This window comes from Oncorhynchus tshawytscha, linkage group LG05 (assembly GCF_018296145.1).
Source record: "Oncorhynchus tshawytscha isolate Ot180627B linkage group LG05, Otsh_v2.0, whole genome shotgun sequence".
Lineage (NCBI taxonomy): Eukaryota > Metazoa > Chordata > Actinopteri > Salmoniformes > Salmonidae > Oncorhynchus > Oncorhynchus tshawytscha.
The window spans coordinates 53,585,575-53,611,029 of record NC_056433.1 but is presented as its reverse complement, the minus strand read 5'-3'; the positions used below and the strand labels follow the sequence as shown (position 1 = coordinate 53,611,029).

General features: G+C 41.3%; 1 protein-coding gene across 3 annotated transcripts; it reads right to left on the bottom strand.

The window, feature by feature from the left end:
• Positions 1-3,338: 3,338 nt before the first annotated feature.
• LOC112250857 (mast cell protease 1A) lies at positions 3,339-25,196 on the bottom strand. Of its 3 annotated transcripts, none has more exons than XM_024421344.2 (9): positions 24,964-25,196; positions 21,067-21,331; positions 20,856-20,969; positions 11,447-11,651; positions 8,508-8,658; positions 8,195-8,336; positions 7,863-7,922; positions 7,510-7,776; positions 3,339-3,712 (listed from the first exon to the last, which is right to left on the bottom strand). In XM_024421344.2, exons 4-9 carry the CDS (start codon positions 11,505-11,507, stop codon positions 3,560-3,562), a joined length of 834 nt encoding a protein of 277 aa, XP_024277112.1. In that variant the 5' UTR covers positions 11,508-11,651; positions 20,856-20,969; positions 21,067-21,331; positions 24,964-25,196; the 3' UTR covers positions 3,339-3,559. The 3 variants fall into 3 exon arrangements, with proteins under 3 accessions (XP_024277112.1, XP_024277113.1, XP_024277114.1); XM_024421345.2 differs by having other exon boundaries at positions 11,447-11,534; XM_024421346.2 differs by lacking the exon at positions 7,863-7,922 and having other exon boundaries at positions 24,964-25,195.
• Between the last annotated feature and the right edge of the window lie 259 nt (positions 25,197-25,455).

The window sequence follows — 25,455 nt, the reverse complement described above, 5'->3', positions numbered from 1 at the left end:
TGTTATTGACTGTACGTTTGTTTATCCCATGTGTAACTCTGTGTTGTTGTTCGTGTCCCACTGCTTTGCTTTATCTTGGCCAGGTCGCAGTTGTAAATGAGTACTTGTTCTCAACTGGCCTACCTGTTTAAATAAAGGTGAAATATATATATATATATATATATATTTTAAATGATACTCAAACATGCATTATTTTAGAAAGCAAATTGCAAAGGCTCCATGTTGTGGTATTGCTGCGGGCACTTGTGCAATGAGAAGCTACCACTTGCCGTTGTTGGCATTGTTGGGACATTGTGGTGTTTACCAGGATTTTCTTATGTAAACCTTCTCCAGTATTCGCTGGTTTGAATAGCCTGCAAAACTGTTTAGGTACAACAAACATTACATTCTATCTGATGTGTGTGCAATTCTTTATATTGATCACAAGAGACATTTCACTCTGATCTGTTAGGCACACATTTATTTCCCTTAGACGACAGTACATACATGGTAATTGGTATGCATTTAACATAGACCATAAAGATAGACACCCAATGTAAGAAAAACATCAGGAGTACGAGTAGGTATTAATATAAAAATAATTGGACTGCAATCAAAACTAGCATATTAGCACGTTCATTTTGCAGGATAAATCCTAACATGTTTTCTTGTTGATTACCTTCTTTATCCAGAGTAAGAACTTGGAAATCTGACTATAGACATTGGGTATGTACAGAGAGTCACAGTTTCCATCCGAGTTGACGGAGATGACACCCACAGCCTTTCCATTGAACACCAAAGGACCACTAGAATCACCCTGTGGGAGAGAGGATGATCACCTTATAGGTTACATACCAGTCAAAATTGTCCCATTTCGGTGCATGTATGATGTAGGTTACACATGTATGAACATCACATTGTCTTCCTACAATTTTCAAAGTCAATATTATATTTCTTTGGAGTTAAACATCACTGGCAAGCCGTTCTTGGTCAGGTATTCACCTGTACAGATGACCTTGGGAGGAAGTTTACGCCAATCCTTCTGGCAGACATTCAGGACAATGGTAGTCATGTCCACCACTTGAAGGTCATCAACAAGGCACTTGGTGTTGGGTTTGATGACTTGGTCCTAGAATTTTCCCTGTTTCCACAGCTTTATTTGATTTAGCCTTCTTAGACAGCTTGAAACACATGTGTAGGCCAAAACGTGGGAATCTGTAGTATTAGCAATTACTGATGAATGCATATGACCTATTAGGATGTACACTTAGTAATAGTGTAAATAATAATATAAAGACGAATTCTATTGATACAAATATGTCACTACAGGCCTACCTTCAGAATCATGATGTCATTACCAGTGCCAACATCTTCATAGTTGGTTGCATTTGTTTTCCACATTGTATCTGACAGAGATGGTACTGCAGGGTATTCTTCTGTGCTTTTTTTCCCCCATTGATGAGATAGTAAAAGTGGCCACAATGAACTAAACGGGAAGGTAATAGGCATTTGTTCAGATCTCATTGATGCCCATCAAGTTCAGGAGAGAGAATTACCCAGATAGGTCAGGGGTACAGTAAGTAGTTTGTTTGTGGTGTGCATTGTGCTTGGAGGGCTTGTCAGGAATACCTGATTCACCCTTGGCCCCTTTGTATACACAAGATGGTCGATCTGAGGACAGCTGTGGTTTCACTTCTATGATGACTATCTATGATGTTTCCATCGATCCTTGTATGGTTTTCCTGTGAAGCCAAGGTACGTGTTTTCTGCATTTACCATAACTCTGTCGGCCCTGCTGCATATGAATAGGTGGAGGGTTATCATGGGGACCTTATATGTGACACACTGATTGTTGCCAATCCTCCTTGTTGTCGTGTTGATGACCTTATACTGTTCGTATATGATTGGCTGGTGGTAATTTAGAGTGTATGAATACTCATATTTGCATGCAGTGCTGCATTTACCTCATATAGGTCAACTCAACTCCCTCTCATGGAAGAGCTGTGTCTTCTCCTGGTTGATGCTCTCCTGTGTTACCATGCCAACTATGAACAACCTTTGGTTTACAAAGGCTGACGACATTCTCGATGCTTTGAAAGACACAGTGACAGTCATAAGACCTTGCCACTCTGTGGTCCTGCATTAGAGAAAGAGGGGAGGGGGCATATCTTCTTACAATGAAAAACTAGTTGAGATAGGCCTGCACAGTGCACCTATTCAGAACAGCATGTAAACTACGAAAGGCCCATACCTTTCTAGTCACTGTAGAAACAGTAAATCACATTTTAAAATGTCATGTTTAAGAGGAAGTTGTGTTGTGCTCATTGAAATGTAACCTTTTTTTGGGTGTATCTGTACTCTATATTTTTGACAAGTTTCACTTCACTACATTCCTAAAGAAAATGTACTTTTTACTCCATACATTTTCCCTGACTCCAAGTACTTGTAACATTTCGAATGCTTAGCAGGACAGGAAAATGGTCCAATTCACACACTTATCAAGAGAACATCCCTGGTCTTCCCTACTGCCTCTGATCTGGCACTAAACACAAATTCTTCGTTTGGCACTAAAGTAATACTGCAAAAAATGTGGCAAAGCAATTCACTTTTTGTCCTGAATATTAAATCCTAGAGGAAAACCTGATTCAGTCAGCTTTCCACCACACTGGGAAATTAATTCATCCTTCAGGTGGAATATAACCTAAAACACAAGGCCAAATCTACACGAGTTACCAAGAAGACAGTGAATGTGTCCGAGTTACAGTTTTGACTTAAATCTACTTTAAAATCTTAGCAAGACCTGAAAATGGTTGTGAAAAATGGGGCTTCTACAAAGTATTGACTCAGGGGTGTGAATACTTATGTAAATTAGATTTCTGTATTTCATTTTCAATACATTTGTACATATTTCTAAAACATGTTTTCCCTTTGGGACTATGGGATATTGTGTGTAGATGGGTGAGAGAAAAAAAATATTCAATCCATTTTGAATTCAGGCTGTAACAACAAGATGTGGAATAAGTCAAGGGGTATGAATACTTTCTGAAGACCGACACCACATGTCCGTGATCATGTCCTCTGGTCTGAAAACAGAAGCTGTGTTGTGGTTTCGAAGCATTGTGACAGCTTCATGAAATGAGTTACTCTGTATTCTTGACCACTAGTTTCCATGTGTGGTGGTGTTTGGTGATGACAGCTGAAGATGCGAGAAGAGCTCGCTGTCTGAAGAGGTATACTCAAATCAAACGTTTATTGGTTATGCACGCAGTTTAGCAGATGTTAGCGCATGCAGCGAAATGCTTATGTTACTAGCTCCTAACAATGCAATAAAATGTCAAACAAGTACACAAATTGAATAAAATAAAAACACAAATCAATAAAATGTCAGAATTAATCCAATTAACACCCCAAATAGCACTAACAGTAATCCAAATGACTTGAGGCTGTTACTGAAAATACACATGCATGCATATACACTAATCCTACTTGAGCACACACACGGTACAGAGCTCATTGAAGAACGGACATCCTTTATTGTTTGATACAATATATAATTGTCACTCAAGGAATGAGACATTAACTAATACTTAATGATAGACTTGATCCAGGAAAGATACTTGGATATTTTGGTGTAGACGTTGGGCTTCTGTGGTTCATCACAGTTTCCTTGCTGGTTGAATGACACAACACCTACTGCTGTCCCCTTACACACCAGAGGACCTCCTGAATCTCCCTGCAATGATAGTTGAAACAATGGAGAAAAAAAAAGTCACATTTGCAAAGACAATCGCTTATTTATAATTAATGCATTATCAGAATTAAAGGGCAATTCCAACCTCATTCATCTCCAGCACCAAACCAGTGTTTAAATATGAAGTTTCTTTCCAAAACGCTGCATATCCAATTTCAGAAATGTTGGTAAATTAGCTTTTATTTGTTAAAGAACTTATCAATGAGATTGTTGAGTTGTTTCACTATCTAGTCAATGCATGGGGTTGTTCAATGACAGACATACAGGGCCTTCGGAAAGTATTCAGACCCCTAGACTCTTTCCACATTTTGTTACCTTCCAATCTTATTGTAAAACTGATTTAAAACATTTTTTTCCCCTCATCAATCCACATACAATATTCCATAATGACAAAGCAAAAACAGTTTAAAAAAAAACTCACTAATTTATAAAAAAAAAATACAAAATAAAATATCACATTTACATAAGTATTCAGACCCTTTACTCAGTACTTTCTTGAAGCACCTTTGGCAGCGATTACAGCATCGATTCTTCTTGGGTATGACACTACAAGCTTGGCACACCTCTATTTGGGGAGGTTCTCCCATTCTTCTCGGCAAATCCTCTCAAGCTGTCAGGTTGGATGTGGAGCGTCGCTGTAAAGAGTAAATTAGCTATCATAGCTTAAACTATTACAGACCACAAAGGAAAACCCAGACGCTCTATGCTCGCTTCCAGGCAAGCAACACTGAAGCGTGCACCAGTGGGTCAGACATTCACATACACTAAGTTGACTGTGCCTTTAAACAGCTTGGAAAAATTACAGAAAATGTCATGGCTTTAGAAGTTTCTGATAGGCTAATTGACAATTTTAGTCAATTGGAGTTGTACTTGTGGATGTATTTCAAGGCCTACCTTCAAACTCGGTGCCTCTTTGCTTGACATGGGAAAATCAATAGAAATCAGCCAAGACCTCAGAAAAATAATTGTAGACCTCCACGAGTCTGGTTCATCCTTGGGAGCAATTTCCAAACGCCTGAAGGTACCACGTTCATCTGTACAAACAATAGTACGCAGGTATAAACACCATAGGACCACGCGGCCGTCATACCGCTCAGGAAGGAGACGCTTTCTGTCTCCTAGAGATTAACGTACTTTGGTGCAAATCAATCCCAGAGCAACAAAGGACCTTGTGAAGATGCTGGAGGAAACCGGTACAAAAGTATCTATATCCACAGTAAAATGAGTCCTATATCGACAACCTGAAAGACCGCTCAGCTTGGAAGGCACTGCCATAAAAAAAGCCAGACTACGATTTGCAACTGCACATGGGGACAAAGATCGTACTTTGTAGAAATGTCCTCTGTCTGATGAAACAAAAATAGAACCGTTTGGCCATAATGACCATTATGTTTGGAGGGAAAAAAAGGTGGAGGCTTGCAAGTCAAACACCACCATCCCAACTGTGAACGGTGGGGGTGGCAGCATCATGTTGTGGGGGTGCTTTGATGCAGGAGGGATTGGTGCACTTCACAAAATAGATGGCATCATGAGGAGGTGAAATGTGGATATATTGAAGCAACATCTCAAGACATCAGTCAGGAAGTTAACGCTTGGTCGCAAATGGGTCTTCCAAACGGACAATGACCCCAAGCATACTTCCATAGTTGTGGCAAAATGGCTTAAGGACAACAAAGTCAAGGTATTGGAGTGGCCTTCAAAGCTCTGACCTCAATCCTATTGAAAATTTGTAGGCAGAACGGAAAAAGCGTGTGTGAGCAAGGAGGCCTACAAACCCGACTCAGTTACATCAGCTCTGTCAGGAGGAATGGGCCAAAATTCACACAACTTATTGTGGGTAGCTTGTGGAAGGCTACCTATATAATAGGCGGTGTCAGAGGAAAGCCCATAAAATTGTCAGAGACTCCTGTCTCCAAAGTTAGACTTTCCTCTGCTACCGCAAGTCTAGGACCAAAAGGCTCCTCAACAGCTTCTACCCCCAAGCCATTAGACTGCTGAACAATTAATAAAAATTAACCCCCCCTCTTTTTGTACACTGCTGCTACTCCCTGTTTGTTTGTTACCTATGCAGTCATTTTGCCCCCATCTACATGTACACATTACCTCAACTAGCCTGTACCCCTGCACACTGACTCTGTACCAGTTCCCCCTGTATATCGCCTCGTTATTGTGTTACTTTTTATTATTACTTTTTATTTGAGCCTACTTGGTAAATATTTTCTTCTTCTTGAACTGCACTGTTGGTTAAGGGCTTGTAAGTAAAGCATTTCACCTTAAAGTCTACACTTGTTGTATTCGGAGCATGTGGCAAATCAAGTTGATTTGATTTGCACAGCTATTTTCAGGTCTCCAGAGATGTTCGATCATGAACCTTCGCCCCCAGTCTGAGTTCCTGAGCATTATGGAGCAGGTTTTCATCAAGGATCTCTGAACTTTACTCCTTTCATCTTTCCCTCGATCCTGACTAATCTCCCAGTCCCTGTCGCTGAAAAACATCCAACAAAGCCTCCTTCACTCACGCCGCCAAACTTACCCTAGTAAAACTGACTATCCTACCTTCGGCGATGTCATCTACAAAATAGCTTCCAATACTCTACTCAGCAAACTGGATGCAGTTTATCACAGTGCCATCCGTTTTGTTACTAAAGCACCTTATACCACCCACCACTGCGACCTGTATGCTCTAGTCGGCTGGTCCTCGCTACATATTCGTCGCCAGACCCACTGACTCCAGGTCATCTACAAGTCCATGCTAGGTAAAGCTCTGCCTTCTCAGTTCACTGGTCACAATGGCAACACCCACCCGTAGCACGCGCTCCAGCAGGTGTATCTCACTGACCATCCCTAAAGCCAACACCTCATTTGGCCGCCCTCCATGTGCTCGCCAGAGGTAGCCTGACTGCCTTTAGGTGCCGAGATGAGATTCTCAGACCCTTTGTGAGACCATATGCTGGTGCGGTTGGCCCTGGGTTCCTCCTAATGTAAGACAATGCTAGACCTCATGTGGCTGGAGTGTGTCAGCAGTTCCTGCAAGAGGAAGGCCTTGATGCTATGGACTGGCCCGCCCGTTCCCCAGACCTGAATCCAATTGAGCACATCTGGGACATCATGTCTCGCTCCATCCACCAACGCCACGTTGCACCACAGACTGTCCAGGAGTTGGCGGATGCTTTAGTCCAGGTCTGGGAGGAAATCCCTCAGGAGACCATCCGCCACCTCATCAGGAGCATGCTCAGGCGTTGTAGGGTGGTCATACAGGCACGTGGAGGCCACACACACTACTGATCCTCATTTTGACTGGTTTTAAGGACATTACATCAAATTTGTATCAGCCTGTAGTGTGGTTTTCCACTTTAATTTTGAGTGTGACTCCAAATCCAGTCCTCCATGGGTTGATAAATTTGATTTCAATCGATCATTTGTGTGATTTTGTTGTCAGCACATTCAACTATGTAAAGAAAAAAGTATTTAATAAGAATATTTCATTTATTCAGATCTGGGATGTGTTATTTTAGTGTTCCCTTTATTTTTTTGAGCAGTGTATTTTCAAGACCTGTAACGCATTTCTAGGCCAAGGGAGGGTATTTCCTTCCTCCCCATGTCACCACAAATCACATGGTGACTGAAAATGTTTACATTTTTGATGTTGTCATTGAGTAGAACTGTTTTACTACAAAGTTTTGAAATGTGCCATGTTCACACTGGTATTGTGCTGGTGATAATGAAAATGAGGTTTAAAAGTGGTGGAGTTGCCCTTTAACTACATTCTATGACCATACCTGGCAAACACCCTTATAATCAGCAGCGGTACCACCGGCACATATCAGAGACGGGGTTATGGTGGCAGTGTTCCCCCAAGATCTCTGGCAGGACCGTCTGTCTACAACGGTGACATTCACCTCCAGAAGGCGTGGGTTTGCAGTGCCCCCTGTTTCTGTGGCACCCCACCCTGCCACGGTACAGAAGGATTTGGCCTTGATGTCCTGGTCTTTCTTAGGGAGAGGGATCTGCTGCACAGCTTTGCTCTTCGGGGTCGTTTTGACAAGCTACAGTTAGAGCACATGACTGTAGTTAGGTTTTCTAATAAGCTATAGGATATATTATGCAACATCAATAGCCACTATGTACGCACATGGTCAAAGGTTTTCACACATGACAATGGGTCGTGTGGCTCAGTTGGTTGAGCATGGCGCTTGTAAGTTGCCAAAGTTGTGGGTTCGATTCCCAAGGAGGACCAGTACAAACAAAATGAAAAAATGAAGTATGAATATTGTAAGTTAGTCTGCATAAGAGCATCTGCTAAATGACTAAAATGTAGATGTAAATCACACCTCGTTTGAAAAAAAAGAAAAGAAATGTTAATATATGTTATTTATAACAGTACATTTGGCATTTATTATTTGGGGAATGGGGTGCTAAGCTAAGAAACATTCTCACATTGTGCATACTTCCTCTGTCATGTACCTGCAACAGCATGATGTCGTTCTCCAATGTCTTAGCATTGTAACCAGGATGTATGTGGTAATATTTCACATCAATCCTGTAAGAAGAACTTTCCTGTCTTGTGATGTCATGAGCACCAACCACAACCGTCAGATTCACAGCCCTATGAAGAGGAAACCACAGTATACTTACTGAGCAGCTAAGCACACAGAACATTCTACAGCATAAAACAAATACCACAATTATTTATGACTTTTAGGTGTGAGTAGTTGAAGTTGTAGATGCCATTTTCTTACATAAATAGTTCAATAGGATAAGAGTAAAACACAATTACCATTTGTAGCAGTGGGCGGCTGTCATGACAAAGCTCTCAGACACAAGGAACCCTCCACAGATATGTGACTTCTTTGCTTGTACAGAGACCATGTAGGGTTTGGAGTGGCGTGTGGCTTCTGCTCCATTCACTATGCCAGAGTCCTGGTAGGCTGGGACAGAGAGATTTGCCTAAATGAAATGTAGGTAATGGTAGGCTATCACGTCGGTACAAGATATTTAATTATTTTTCATGACATTTAAAAAAAATATATATTTACACTACCATTCAGAAGTTTGGGGTCACTTAGAAATGTCCATGAAATTAGTTGCAAAATGAATAGGAAATATAGTCAAGTCATTGACAAGGTTATAAATAATGATTTTTAATTTAAATAATAATTGTGTCCAAACTTTGCTTTCGTCAAAGAATCCTCCATTTGCCACAATTTACAGCCTTGCAGACCTTTGGCATTCTAGTTGTCAATTTGTTGAGGTAATCTGAAGAGATTTCACCCTATGCTTCCTGAAGCACCTCCCATAAATTGGATTGGCTTGATGGGCACTTTATGTACCATACGGTCAAGCTGTTCCCACAACAGCTCAATAGGGTTGAGATCCGGTGACTGTGCTAGCCACTCCATTATAGACAGAATACCAGCTGACTGCTTCTTCTCTAAATAGTTCTTTCCTAGTTTGGAGCTGTGCTTTGGGTCATTGCCCTGTTGTAGGAGGAAATTGGCTCCAATTAAGCGTTGCAAAATGGAGTTTCAGCCTTCCTTCTTCAAGATCCCTTTTACCCTGTACAAATCTCACACTTTACCCCCAAATAACCCCCAGACCATCACATTGCCTCCACCATGATTGACAGATGGCGTCATCACTCCTCCAGCATCTTTACATTTTTTCTGTGTCTCACGAATGTTCTTCTTTGTGATCCAAACACAGCAAACTTAGATTAGTCTGTCCATAACACCTTTTTCCAATCTTCCTCTGTCCAGTGTCTGTTCTTTTAACCATCTTAATCTTTTATTTTTATTGGCCAGTCTGAGATATGGCTTTTTCTTTGCAACTCTGCCTAGGAGGCCAGAATCCCGGAGTCGCCTCTTCACTGTTGACGTTGAGACTGGTGTTTTGCGGGTACCATTTGATGAAGCTGCCAGTTGAGGACTTGAGGCGTCTTTCTCAAACTGGACACTAAATGTACTTGTCCTCTTGCTCATTTGTGCACCAGGGCCTCCCACTCCTCTTTCTGTTCTGGTTAGAGCCGGTTTGCACTGTTCTGTGAAGGCAGTAGTACACAGCGTTGTACGAGATCTTCAGTTTCTTGCATGGAATAGCCTTCATTTCTCAGAACAAGAATAGACTGACGAGTTCCAGAAGAAAGTGCTTTGTTTCTGGCCATTTTAGCCTGTAATCGAACCCACAAATGCTGATGCTCCAGATATTCAACTAGTCTAAAGAAGCAATAAAACTGGCCGCCTTTAATCAGGACAACAGTTTTCAGCTGTGCTAACATAACTGCAAAAGGGTTTTATAATGATCAATTAGCCTTTTATAATGATACATGAGTGATGGTTGCTGATAATGGGCCTCTGTACACCTATGTAAATGTAGATATTCCATGACAAATCTGCCGTTTCCAGCGAAAATAGTAATTTACAACATTAACAATGTCTACACTGTTTCTGATCAATTTGATGTTATTTTAAAATGGACCCAAAAAAAAATAATTCTTACAAAAACAAGGACAGTTCTAAGTGACCCCAAACTTTTGAACAGTAGTGTATATATTTTTTAACCTTTGCTTAATTAGGCAAGTCAGTTAAGTTTCCCTTAAAATCATTCTCAATCTTTCTTTTATCAAATGTAAATGTGATATAATGTACGATATTGAATGAGAGACTTAAAGCAATTAAAATAATAAAGTAATAAAAATACAATTTTAAAAAGTAAAGAGCAGAATCCAGGCTGTATCACAACTGACTTGCCTATTTAAGTAAAGGTTCAGAACTAATTCTTATTTACAATGACGGCCTACACCGGCCAAACCCGGACGATGCTGGGCCAATTGTGCACCGCCCTATGGGCCTCCCAATCATGGCTGGTTGTAATACAGCCTGGATTCTGCGCTTTACTTTGTAAAATTGTATTTATTACTTTATTTTATTTTTTATTGCTTTAAAAATATTTCTCATTCAACATCAATACAATATCACATTTACATTTGATAAAGAGATTGATTTTAAGGAAATAAGAAGTCATTTACAACATTAAATGTCACTCTATTTCTGATCAATTTGATATTTTAAATGGAAATAAATATAAAAATTAAATTGCTTTTCTTTCAAAAACAAGGATATTTCTAAGTGACCCCAAACCTTTGAACGGTAGAGTGAGTATATATATATATATATATATATATATATATAATTTTTTGAACGGTAGAGTAAATATTTTTTGAATGGGAGAGTATTTTTTTTAAACTGCTTTACTTTTTAAAATTGTGTTTATTACGATTTTTATTTTTTGCTTTAAAAATCTCTCATTCAACATCAATACCATACATTACATTTCATTGTAAAGAAAAATTGAGAATGATTAAGGGAATCAAAAGTCAAGAACTTCATCGTTCACCCCCTCCACATTTCGTTTCAATGGTTCTTCTCCTTTTCAGTTAAATTCATATTTGTTTAAAGACAGTCTCGCTGGAAACAAATATTTTCAAATGTATGTCAGCACAGGGTTTTCCATATTTGTGCGTTTACTGTACTTTACAATACAACTAAATTATTAATTGTACCATAATTGTCAGGTAACATTGTAAAACCAGAAAGAAGACCTGTGTGTCTATGTCCCTAGCGTCCCATTGCTGTTCCAGAGTATAGAAGGTCAAATGTCCCACTCTGCTGCCCTCTGACCCAAGAGTGTGTAGATGTCAAAGGTGAAGTTTGGTCTTACCTGTGAGCCCTGGAGCAGGCAGGAGAGTGATGAGCAGGAGCAGGAGAGATGTGGCAGCCATGTTGTCAAAGAGTGTGTCAGAACGTGTCTGAGAGAGTGTAAGAGAGTGTGATGGGGTCTTTGTCTTCTCAGACTGGTGGGTTTAGAAGTGCAGAGTGTCTCTGAACTCCACAGGATGTACCACCTTAGCTTCACAGGATCACACCTATCAGAGTGTGAACTTTCCTTACGTACTATGAATTGACACCTCTTATAGGCCTAGATCTACCACATTGTGACTTAATATTTGCTGGAAAACAGCCCGAGGATTATAATATCCTTTTCTACCTAATTGTACTATAAGTTAACTTTCTTTGATCAAACAGATTGAAAAAGTAGTGATTAAAACAGTCACTTGAAAATTGGCTTAAAGTATTTGTAATTCCAGATAGTATTCATGGTTTAATATCACTGTAATGCTTGTATTTAGGAGGCTGTGAATTTTTGCAGCTTTTTGTTAAAAATCGCGGAAAATTTCAACGTCCTGCTACTCATGCCAGGAATATAGTATGTGCATATGATTAGTATGTGTGGATAGAAAACTCTGAAGTTTATAAAAGTGGTAAATCATGTCTGTGACTAACAGAACGTGTTTAGCAGGCAAAATCCCAAGGAAAACTTCACAAAAAAAAAAAAAATCCCTCCGCCAGTCTGTATTGTCTATGGCAAGGGAAAATAGATAGCGACCAGTTTACAATGCCTACAGCTTCCACACGATGTCGCCAGTACTGGCATTTAGATTGAAGTTAATCCTTGGTCAGATGAAAATAGGCACTTCCTGTTATCGAGTACACAGCAGGAAGTTGAGAGAGAGAAAATGGACCATCATTTCAAAACGTGCTGCTATTGAATACAGATCGCCCCGTGATCAATTTGAGCGATTATTAACGTTTACTAATACCGAAAGTTGGATTACCAAAGTACTTTGAAGTGTTGTCAAAGTTTATAGGCAACTTTTTTAATTTAAAAAAATGACGTTGCTTTTGAACGGTGCTTTTTCATGGATCAGACGGGCTTCATAAATGGACATTTTGGGTATACATGGACAGATTTAAAATCGGGAAAAAAAGACCCAATTGGGATGTTTATGGGACATAGGAGTGCCAATAAAGAAGCTCGTCAAAGGTAATGAATGTTTTATTTCTGCGTTGTGTAGCGCCGGCTACGCTAATTATTCTGTTTACGTCCCCTTTGGGTATTTCGGGGTTTGCATGCTATCAGATAATAGCTTCATGCTTTCGCCGAAAAGCATTTTAAAAATCTGACATGTTGGCTAGATTCACAACGAGTGTAGCTTTAATTGAGTACCCTGCATGTGTGTTTTAATGAAAGTTTGAGTTGTATCGAGTACTATTAGTTGTCACTCTGAAATTTCCGCTGATTTCCGCTGATGTTGATCCCTGTACAGGGCTGCAGCCCTAAGAGGTTATTAAGAAATGCTTGTAGACTCATGTCAGCCATGTGTCTCTGCTACTGTAGTATATCCAGCAGAGGGGACAAGAGTCAAATATTTCTGAAAGTTATCCAGTCTTACATCCAAAAGATTATGCAGCGTGCCCAGTGGAAAGAATCAACATGGTGCTGGTTACCCACATTCAGTGATTCTCCCCTCCTACAATGCATTGTGCAACATTAACCGAGCGTATTTTACATAACAGAATTCCATCAGCTTATCCCCTGTTATTACCTATTTCTAAAGTCTATGCTTTCTCCCTCATTCAAGACAAGAGATATATTTCTTACATGGTCGATGCCCTCTTTTTCTTCACCTTTATTTAACCAGGTAGGCAAGTTGAGAACATGTTCTCATTTACAATTGCCACCTGGTCAAGATAAAGCAAAGCAGTTCGACATACACAGTTACACATGGAGTAAAACAAACAGTCTGTAATACAGTAGAAAAATAAGTCTATATACACACAATGAGCAAATAAGGTGAGATAAGGGAAGTAAAGGCAAAAAAAGGCCATGGTGGCGAAATAAATACAATATAGCAAGTAAAACACTGGAATGGTAGATTTGCAGTGGGAGAATGTGCAAAGTAGAGATAAATAATGGGATGCAAATGAGCAAAATAAATACAGTGGGAGAGGTAGTTGTTTGGGCTAAATTATAGATGGGCTATGTACAGGTGCAGTAATTTGTGAGCTGCTCTGACAGCTGGTGCTTAAAGCTAGTGAGGGAGATAAGTGTTTCCAGTTTGAGATATTTGTAGTTCGTTCCAGTCATTGGCAGCAGAGAACTGGAAGGGGAGGCGGCCAAAGGAAGAATTGGTTTTGAGGGTTACCAGAGAGATATACAGTGCCTTGCGAAAGTATTCGGCTTTGCGACCTTTTGCCACATTTCAGGCTTCAAACATGAAGACATAAAACTATTTTTTTGTGAAGAATCAACAAGTGGGACACAATCATGAAGTGGAACGACATTTATTGGATATTTCAAACCTTTTTAACAAATCAAAAACTGAAAAATTGGGCGTGCAAAATTATTAAGCCCCCTTAAGTTAATACTTTGTAGCGATTACAGCTGTAAGTCGCTTGGGGTATGTCTATCAGTTTTGCACATCGAGAGACTGAAATGTTTTCCCATTCCTCCTTGCAAAACAGCTCGAGCTCAGTGAGGTTGGATGGAGAGCATTTGTGAACAGCAGTTCAGTTCTTTCCACAGATTCTCGATTGGATTCAGGTCTGGACTTTGACTTGGCCATTCTAACACCTGGATATGTTTATTTTTGAACCATTCCATTGTAGATTTTGCTTTATGTTTTGGATCATTGTCTTGTTGGAAGACAAATCTCCGTCCCAGGTCTTTTGCAGACTCCATTAGGTTCTTCCAGAATGGTCCTGTATTTGGCTCCATCCATCTTCCCATCAATTTTAACCATCTTCCCTGTCCCTGCTGAAGAAAAGCAGGCCCAAACCATGATGCTGCCACCATGTTTGACAGTGGGGATGGTGTGTTCAGGGTGATGAGCTGTGTTGCTTTTACGCCAAACACAACGTTTTGCATTGTTGCCAAAAAGTTCAATTTGTTTCATCTGACCAGAGCACCTTCTTCCACATGTTTGGTGTGTCTCCCAGGTTGCCACAAGCAAACTTTAAACACCTTTTATGGATATCTTTAAGAAATGGCTTTCTTGCCACTCTTCCATAAAGGCCAGATTTGTGCAATATATGACTGATTGTTGTCCTATGGACAGAGTCTCCCACCTCAGCTGTAGATCTCTGCAGTTCATCCAGAGTGATCATGGGCCTCTTGGCTGCATCTCTGATCAGTCCTCTCCTTGTATGAGCTGAAAGTTGAGGGACGGCCAGGTCTTGGTAGATTTGCAGTGGTCTGATACTCCTTCCATTTCAATATTATCGCTTGCACAGTGCTCCTTGGGATGTTTAAAGCTTGGGAAATCTTTCTGTATCCAAATCCGGCTTTAAACTGCTTCACAACAGTATCTCGGACCTGCCTGGTGTGTTCCTTGTTCTTCATGATGCTCTCTGCGCTTTTAACGGACCTCTGAGACTATCACAGTGCATTTATACGGAGACTTGATTACACACAGGTGGATTGTATTTGTCATCTTTAGTCATTTAGGTCAACATTGGATCATTCAGAGATCCTCACTGAACTTCTGGAGAGAGTTTGCTGCACTGAAAGTAAAGGGGCTGAATAATTTTGCACGCCCAATTTTTCAGTTTTTGATTTGTTAAAAAGGTTTGAAATATCCAATAAATGTCGTTCCACTTCATGATTGTGTCCCACTTGTTGATTCTTCACAAAAAAATACCGTTTTATATCTTTATGTTTGAAGCCTGAAATGTGGCAAAAGGTCAAAGTTCAAGGGGGCCGAATACTTTCACAAGGCACTGTACCTGCTGGAGCGCGTGCTACAGGTGGGTGCTGCTATGGTGACCAGCGAGCTGAGATAAGGGGGGGACTTTACCTAGCAGGGTCTTGTAGATGACCTGGAGCCAGTGGGTTTGGCGACGAGTATGGAGCGAGGGCCAGCCAAGGAGAGCGTACAGGTCGCAGTGGTGGGTAGTGTATGGGGCTTTGGTGACAAAACGGATGGCACTGTGAGAGACTGCATCCAATTTATTGAGTAGGGTATTGGAGGCTATTTTGTAAATGACATCGCTGAAGTTGAGGATCGGTAGGATGGTCAGTTTTACAAGGGTATGTTTGGCAGCATGAGTGAAGGATTGTGGTTCACTTCTACAGTGAAAACAGCACTGTGATAAATTTCATACTTAAGACAAAAGCATTTACCACTATCTCATGTCAGTTGTGTCAAGACTCTCAGGTACGGTTATAACTAGCAGAGGGGGTAAGAGTGGGGATGGGGGGGGCTCACGAAAACTTGATGGGATACAGTGGGGAGAACAATTTTGATAACACTGCAGATTTTGCAGGTTTCCTATTTACAAAGCATGTAGAGGTCTGTAATTTTTTATCATAGGTACACTTCAAAGACAGAATCTAAAACAAAAATCACATTATGATTTAAGTAATTAATTTATTTTATTGCATGACAATTATTTGAAACATCAGAAAAGCAGAACTTAATATTTTGTACAGAAACTGATTATATTACAGAGATCATACGTTTCCTGTAGTTTTTGACCAGGTTTGCACACTGCAGCAGGGATTTTGGCCCACTCCTCCATACAGACCTTCTCCAGATCCTTCAGGTTTCGGGGGTGTCAGCTCCCTCCAAAGATTTTCTATTGGGTTCAGGTCTGGGGACTCGCTAGGCCACTCCAGGATCTTGAGATGCTTCTTACGGAGCCACTCCTTAGTTGCCCTGGCTGTGCGTTTCGGGTCGTTGTCATGCTGGAAGACCCAGCCATGACCCATCTTCAATGCTCTTACTGTGGAAAGGAGGTTGTTGGCCAAGATCTCACGATACATGGCCCCATCCATCCTCCCCTTAATACGGTGCAGTCGTCCTGTCCCCTTTGCAGAAAAGCATCCCCAAAGAATGTTTCCACCTCCATGCTTCACGGTTGGGATGGTGTTCTTGGGGTTGTCCTCATCCTTCTTCCTCCAAACACGGCGAGTGGAGTGGAGACAAAAATAGAGCTTTTTGGTCTAATCAGACCACATGACCTTCTCCCATTCCTCCTCTGGATCATCCAGATGGTAATTGGCAAACTTCAAACAAGCCTGGACATGCGCTGGCTTGAGCAGGGGGATCTTGCGTGCGCTGCAGGATTTTAATCCATGACGGCGTAGTGTGTTACTAATAGTTCTCTTTGAGACTGTGGTCCCAGCTCTCTTCAGGTCATTGACCAGGTCCTGCTGTGTAGTTCTGGGCTGATCCCTCACCTTCCTCATGAGCATTGATGCCCCATGAGTTGAGATCTTGCATGGAGCCCCAGACCGAGGGTGATTGACCATCATCTTGAACTTCTTCCATTTTCTAATAATTGTGCCAACAGTTGTTGCCTTCTCACCAAGCTGCTTGCCTATTGTCCTGTAGCCCAACCCAACCTTGTGCAGGTCTACAATTTTATCCCCTCTGGTCTTGGCCATTGTGGAGAGGTGAGAGTCTGTTTGATTGAGTGTGTGGACAGGTGTCTTTTATACAGGTCACAAGTTCAAACAGGTGCAGTTAATACAGGTAACGAGTGGAGAACAGGAGGGCTTCTTAAAGAAACTAACAGGTCTGTGAGAGCCGGATTTCTTACTGGTTGGTAGGTGATCAAATACTTATGTCATGCAATAAAATGCAAATTACTTAAAATTCATATTGTGATTTTCTGGATTTTTGTTTTAGATTCCATCTCACAGTTGAAGTGTACCTATGATTAAAAAAAAATTAGACCTCTACATGCTTTGTAAGTAGGAAAACCTTCAAAATCGTCAGTGTATCAAATACTTGTTCTCCCCACTGTATAGGCCTACACTATGCACCTATTCTGAAACATGTAAACTAAGAAAGGGCCATACTTTACATCACTATAGAAACAGTAAAACATATAATGCTATGTTAGTTTAAGATTGAGATGAAGTTGTGATCATTGAAATGGAACCTTGTTGACTAATCTTGGTCCCGGACTTGAACCAGATCAAACATCTGTAGAGACCTGAAAATAGCTGTGCAGCGACGCTCCCCATCCAACCTGCCAGAGCTTGAGGGGATCTGCAGAGAAGAATGGGAGAAACACCCCAAATACAAAATGGGTATGACGCTACAAGCTTGGCACAAGGCTGTAATCGCTGCCAAAGGTGCTTCAACAAAGTACTGACTAAAGGGTTTTGAATACTTATGTTAATGTGATTTGTTTTTATTTGTAGAAAAATTTGCAAAACTTTCTAAAGACCTGTTTTTGCTTTGTCATTATGTGTAGATTGATGGGGGGGGTTAATCCATCTTAGAATAAGGCTGTAACTTGAAATGTGGAAAAAGTAAAAGGTCTGAACTTCTCAAACCAATCAAGCTGTAAAAACATCAAGGATGATCAATGGAAACAGGATGCACCAGAGCTCAATTTTGAGTCTGATAGCAAAGGGTCTGAATAGTTATGTAAATAAAAAGGCATGTTATTCATTTTGAATACATTTGCTAAAATTTCAAAAAACCTGTTTTCGCATTGGCATCGTGTGTAGATTGCTGAGTTTATTTTAAATTTAATCCATTTTAGAATAAGGCTGTAATGTAGCAAAATGTGGAAACAGTCAAGGGGTCTGAATACTTTTCGAAGGCACGGTTTATCCTTTTTCAGAAATGTTAACTTTTATTGTTTGAAGTACAGTGCCTTGTGAAAGTATTCGGCCCCCTTGAACTTTGCGACCTTTTGCCACATTTCAGGCTTCAAACATAAAGATATAAAACTATTTTTTTGTGAAGAATCAACAACAAGTGGGACACAATCATGAAGTGGAACGACATTTATTGGATATTTCAAACTTTTTTAACAAATCAAAAACTGAAATTGGATGTGCAAAATTATTCAGCCGTTTACTTTCAGTGCAGCAAACTCTTCAGAAGTTCAGTGAGGATCTCTGAATGATCCAATGTTGACCTAAATGACTAATGACGATAAATACAATCCACCTGTGTGTAATCAAGTCTCCGTATAAATGCACCTGCACTGTGATAGTCTCAGAGGTCCGTTAAAAGCGCAGAGAGCATCATGAAGAACAAGGAACACACCAGGCAGGTCCGAGATACTGTTGTGAAGAAGTTTAAAGCCGGATTTGGATACAAAAAGATTTCCCAAGCTTTAAACATCCCAAGGAGCACTGTGCAAGCGATAATATTGAAATGGAAGGAGTATCAGACCACTGCAAATCTACCAAGACCTGGCCGTCCCTCTAAACTTTTAGCTCATATAAGGAGAGGACTGATCAGAGATGCAGCCAAGAGGCCCATGATCACTCTGGATGAACTGCAGAGATCTACAGCTGAGGTGGGAGACTCTGTCCATAGGACAGCAATCAGTCGTATATTGCACAAATCTGGCCTTTATGGAAGAGTGGCAAGAAGAAAGCCATTTCTTAAAGATATCCATAAAAAGTGTTGTTTAAAGTTTGCCACAAACCACCTGGGAGACACACCAAACATGTGGAAGAAGGTGCTCTGGTCAGATGAAACTAAAATTGAACTTTTTGGCAACAATGCAAAACGTTATGTTTGGCGTAAAAGCAACACAGCTCATCACCCTGAACACACCATCCCCACTGTCAAACATGGTGGTGGCAGCATCATGGTTTGGGCCTGCTTTTCTTCAGCAGGGACAGGGAAGATGGTTAAAATTGATGGGAAGATGCATGGAGCCAAATACAGGACCATTCTGGAAGAACCTAATGGAGTCTGCAAAAGACCTGAGACTGGGACGGAGATTTGTCTTCCAACAAGACAATGATCCAAAACATAAAGCAAAATCTACAATGGAATGGTTCAAAAATAAACATATCCAGGTGTTAGAATGGCCAAGTCAAAGTCCAGACCTGATTCCAATCGAGAATCTGTGGAAAGAACTGAACTGCTGTTCACAAATGCTCTCCATCCAACCTCACTGAGCTCGAGCTGTTTTGCAAGGAGGAATGGGAAAACATTTCAGTCTCTCGATGTGCAAAACTGAGAGACGTACCCCAAGCGACTTACAGCTGTAATCGCTACAAAGTATTAACTTAAGGGGGCTGAATAATTTTGCACGCCGAATTTCAGTTTTTGATTTGTTAAAAAAAGTTTGAAATATCCAATAAATGTCGTTCCACTTCATGATTGTGTCCCACTTGTTGATTCTTCACAAAAAAAATAGTTTTATATCTTTATGTTTGAAGCCTGAAATGTTGCAAAAGGTCGCAAAGTTCAAGGGGGCCGAATACTTTCACAAGGCACTGTAATTATGCTAGAAATTTGTGTTTTTTTCCACTATCTAATCATGGCATGGGATTTGTTCAGTGACACTTGGTTTAATTTCAGACAAATATATTTTATAAATACGGTAATCAAATGGCTACCCGGACTATTTGCATTGTGTGCCCCCCCCAACCAACCCCTCTTTTACGCTGCTGCTACTCGGTTTATCATATATGCATAGTCACTAACTATACACTCATGTACATACTACCTCAATTGGCCCAACCAACCAGTGCTCCCGCACATTAGATAACCGGGCTATCTGCATTGTGTCCCGCCACCCACCAACCCCTCTTTTACGCTACTGCTACTCTGTTCATCATATATGCATAGTCACTTTAACCATATCTACATACTACCTCAAATGAGCCTGACTAACCGGTGTCTGTATGTAGCCTCGCTACTGTTATTTTTCATTGTCTTTTTATTTCTTTACTTAACCATTGTTCACCTAATACCTTTTTTGCACCATTGGTTCGAGCCTGAAAGCATTTAAGCTGTAAGGCCTACTACACCTGTTGTAGTCGGCGCACGTGACAAATAAACTTTGATTTGATTTAAATGCTATACATCTCAGAAATAAGTAGTACTGCTAGGTTTTACGGAGTCAAATATAATAAATAAAAACAATTAAGAAATATACAAACATTAGATTTGTGGCAACCTGCAATATATATCAATAAAGTAATGAGATCTGTATGTAAAACATTTACATTTGACATTTTAGTCATTAAGCAGATACTCTAAGTCGCTCTGGATAATAGCAAGTTAGTTCATCTTAAAATAGCTAGCTGAAACCATATATCACAGTCAAACATACAGGATAAACATTCCATTCCAGCTAAACAGTAATATATATATATATATATGCAACAACAAAAACGTTCATGCACATCTGAAATCTATGAATTAAAAATCTGAGAAATTTTTAAACACATAAGTGTTTTGGAAATAAAACTTTACATTTATGTTGTTTCATTCCTACTTAATGATCCAGGAAGATACCTGGATATTTTGGTGTAGATGTTGGGCTTCTGTGGCTCATCGCAGTTTCCTTGCTGGTTGAATGACAACTCCTACTGCTGTCCCCTTACACAACAGAGGACCTCCTGAATCTCCCTGCAATGAAAGTTGAATTAAGGTAATTCAACTAAATGACTCCACATTTGCAAAGAAAGTCACTATAATTCGAATGAAAGATATTCCATGACCGTACCTTGCAAACACCTTTGTAATCAGCAGGTGTACCACCTGGCACATATCATAGACAGGGTTGTGGTGCCAGTTTTCCCCTAAGGTCTCTGGCAGGAACTTGTGTCTACATCAGTGACATTCACCTCCAGAAGGTGTGGGTTTGCAGAGCCTCCTATTTGTGGCATTCACCATGCCAAGGTACAGAAGGATTTGGCCTTGATGTCCTGGTCTTTCTTAGGGAGAGGGATCTGCTACACAGCTTCACTCTTCGGGGTAGTTTTGACAAGCTACATTTGGAGCACATGACTATACAGTAGTTGATTCTCTAATAAGCTAAATGATATTATACACATCTTCAAAAGGTTCATGCATGACTGTATGCAAAGCATACAGGACTAAGATTGAATCATACTACACCGGCTCCGACGCTGGTCAGATATGGCAGGACTTGCAAACTATTACGAACTACAAAGGGAAGCACAGCGGCGAGCTGGACAGTGACACGAGCCCACCAGGCGAGCTAAATTACTTCTATGCTCGCTTTGAGGCAAGTAACGCTGAAACATGCATGAGAGCATCAGCTGTTCCGGACGACGGTGTGATCACGCGCAATGTAGCCGATGTGAGTAAGACCTTTAAAACAGGTTAAAATCCAGACGGATTACCAGAACGTGTACAGCGAGCATGCGCTGATCAACTGGCAAGTGTCTTCACTGACATTTGTAACATGTCCCTGACCAAGTCTGTAATACCAACATGTTTCTAGCAGACCACCATAATCCCTGTGCCCAAGAACACTAAGGTAACTTGCCTAAATGACTACTGACCCATAGCACTCACGTCTGTAGCAATGAAGACTTTGAAAAAAGGCTGGTCATGGCTCACAACACCATTATCCCAGAAATCCTAGACCCACTCCATTTCGCATACTGCCCCAACAGATCCCTAGATGATGAAAGCAACACTGCCCTTTCCCACCTGGACAAAAGGAACACCTATGTGAGAATGCTGTTCATTGACTACAGCGCAGCATTCAACACCAGTGACCACACAGCTCATCACTAAGCTAAGGACCCTGGGACTAAACACCTCCCTATGTAACTGGGTCCTGGACTTCCTGACGGGCCACCCCCCAGGTGGTACGGAAGGTAACAACATCTGCCACGCTGATCCAACACAGGGGCCCCTCAGGGGTGCGTGCTCAGTCACCTCCTGTTCACTCATGACTGCATGGCCAGGCATGACTCCAAAACCATCATCAAGTTTGCCGATGACACAACGGTGGTATGCCTAGTCACCGACAACGACGAGACAGCCTATAGGGAGAAGGTCAGAGACCTGGCCATGTGGTGCCAGGACAACAACCTCTCCTTCAACGTGATCAAGACAAAAGAGATGTGGACTACAGGAAGAGGACCGAGCACGCCCCCATTCTCGTCGATGGGGCTGTAGTGGAGCAGGTTGAGAGCTTCAAGTTCCTTGGGGTCCACATCACCAACAAACTTAACATGGTCCAAGCACACCAAGACAGTCGTGAAGAGGGCACGACAAAACCCATTCCCCCTCAGGAGACTGGAAAGAATTGGCATGGGTCCTCAGATCCTCAAAAAGGTTCTACAGCTGCACCTTCGAGAGCAGCCTGACTGGTTGCAGCGCTGCCTGGTATGGCAACTGCTCGGCCTACTACAGAGGGTAGTGTGTACGGCTCAGTACATCACTGGGGCAAAGCTTCCTTCTATCCAGGACCTCTATGCCAGGCGGTGACAGAGGAAGTCCCTAACAATGGTCAAAATTGTCAGACTCCAGCCACCCTAGTCAGACTTCTCTCTGTTACTGCACAACAAGCGGTACCGGAACGCCAAGTCTATGTCCAAAAGGCTTCTTAACAGCTTCTAGCTAATCGAAGGGCTACCCAGACCACTCTTATTTATTATCTATGCATAGTCACCAACTCTACCTACATGTACATATTGCTATTTTTTTCCTGCTGCTGTTTAATTATTTGTTACTTAACACCAGTCTCAATGTCAACAGTGAAGAGGTGACTCCGGGATGCTGGCCTTCTAGGCAGAGTTCGTCTGTCCAGTGTCTGTTCTTTTGCCCATCTTAATCTTTTATTTTTATTGGCCAGTCTGAGATATGGCTTTTCTTTGCAACTCTGCCTAGGCCAGCATCCCGGAGTCACCTCTTCACTGTTGAGACTGGTGTTTTGCGGGTACTATTTAATGAAGCTGCTAGGTGAGGACTTGAGGAGTCTCTTTCTCAAACTGGACAAAAATGTACTTGTCCTCTTGCACATTTGTGCACCGGGGCCTCCCACTCCTCTTTCTATTCTGGTTAGAGCCAGTTTGCGCTGTTCTGTGAAGGGAGTAGTATACAGCATTGTACGAGATTCAGTTTCTTGGCCATTTCTCACATGGAATAGCCTTCATTTCTCAGAACAAGAATAGACTGACGAGTTCCAGAAGAAAGTGCTTTGTTTCTGGCCATTTTAGCCTGTAATCGAACCCACAAATGCTGAAGATACTCAACTAGTTTTGGAAAGATTTCTTGAGCCAGAGCTGGATGATCCGCAGTTGATATTAAAGTTGGCTTTTTAACTGACATCACCTGCCACCTGAACACAGCTCCAGCTCCAAGGGTAAAATAAACCTCCGGGCAAAATGCTGTGTGTGCTCACAGAATCTCCACACTGTTCATACCTTCATTTCCCAAAACTAAGAGCAGTCACCACGTCCAACCCAGACATACTGCAACAGCTATGATGCATTTGTGTGTGTTGGAAGAGTTGAAGTCAAGATTCAAGGATATCATAGAGTACAAGGAGTTATTCCAACATGATTGAGAAGCCCTTTCATGTGCCAGTGTCATCTCTGACCCCAGTCTTCACAGCCCTTTGTCCTGACCGTGCTGGAATAGAGTGTGAGAATTTGCCTGCAGCTCCACTACACATTGCAAGAGGAACTAAGATCAGGGGTTACCCATTTCTGGAGCCTTGTGTCAGAGAGTATTCTCTTCTGAAGCAGTATGTGCAAAAGGTGACCATTTTTTGTCAGCAGTTATTCATGTGAAGAAACATTTTCCACAATGAACATTGTGAAATAAAAACAGAGAAATGGACTGACCAATGCACACCTGGATTGCCTCACAAGGATAGCAACAGACTATACATTTATAATGAATTTAGTCAAGGAGCAGAAGGGACATTTTCACTCGTCCAACTACTGAGGTAACCCTTAACATGGGTCTTATACATGTGATGTAGCCCATTTCAAATCAAATTTATTTATATAGCCCTTCGTACATCAGCTGATATCTCAAAGTGCTGTACAGAAACCCAGCCTAAAACCCCAAACAGCAAGCAATGCAGGTGTAGAAGCGTGTGCATGTATAGATTTGTGATGTGCTGTACATCAACTCTATTGCATGTGCTCTATTGCTCTGAATTTGCTCTCAATTGACAATATTGGAAGAAAAAGTACAACAAATTAAAGATCTGTGTGGCACTCTATGATTGTAAGGGGGACACTTTGGGTTGAGACAAAAAAAAGTGAGTAATATGGATGTAGGGTTTGGAGTGGCGTGTGGCTTCTGCTCCATTCACTATGCCAGAGTCCTGGTAGGCTGGGACAGAGAGATTTTCCCTAATGAAACGTAAGCAGTGGTTGGCCTTCACGTCAATACAAGATATTCATTTATTTTTCATCACATCAATTGTTCTACTCTTTACCATACAACTAATTGATTCATTGTACCATAATTGTCAGGTTACCTTGTAAAACCAAAAAGAACACCTGTGTGTCTATCACGTTCATCCATTTGCTGTTCTAGGAGAGACAAAAGGTGAGAAGGTCAAAAGTTTCTCTGCTGCCCTCTCACCCCAGAGTGAGTAGAGGTCAAAGCTGAAGTTTGGTCTTACCTGTGAGCCCTGGAGCAGGTCAGAGAGTGATGAGCAGGAGCAGAAGAGATGTGGCAGCCATGTTGTCAAAGAACGTGTTTGAGAGAGTGTAAGAGAGAGTGTGATGGGGTCTTTGTCTTCTCAGACTGGTGGGTTTAGAAGTGCTGAGTATCTCTATGAACTTCTTCACAAGATGTACCACCTGCTAGCTTCACAGAATCTCACCTATCAGAGTGTGAACTTTCCTTACGTACTATCAATTGACACCTCTTATTGTCACGCCCTGATCTGTTTCACCTGTCTCATTATTGTCTCCACACCCTCCAGGTGTTGCTTGTTTTCTCCTGTGTATTTATCCCTGTGTTTCCTGTCTCTCTGGGCCAGTTCGTCTTGTATGTTTCAAGTCTACCAGTGGTTTCCCTTGCGCCTGCGGTCTATTTTGTGGTGCTAGTCCTCACGGTTTTGACCCTTGCCTGTGTTCTGGACTCTGTCTGTGTCTGCCTGCCTGCCGAC

Bases quoted from the DNA above. Each gene is read 5' to 3' on its own strand.
- LOC112250857 (XM_024421344.2), bottom strand. From the start codon at position 11,507: ATGGCTGCCACATCTCTCCTGCTCCTGCTCATCACTCTCCTGCCTGCT. The intron at 8,337-8,507 runs GTAATTGTGTTT...TCCTCTTCATAG, and splicing joins GCCGCCCACTGCTACAAATG to GGCTGTGAATCTGACGGTTG. The intron at 7,923-8,194 runs GTACATGACAGA...GCAACTTACAAG, and splicing joins ACGACATCATGCTGTTGCAG to CGCCATGCTCAACCAACTGA.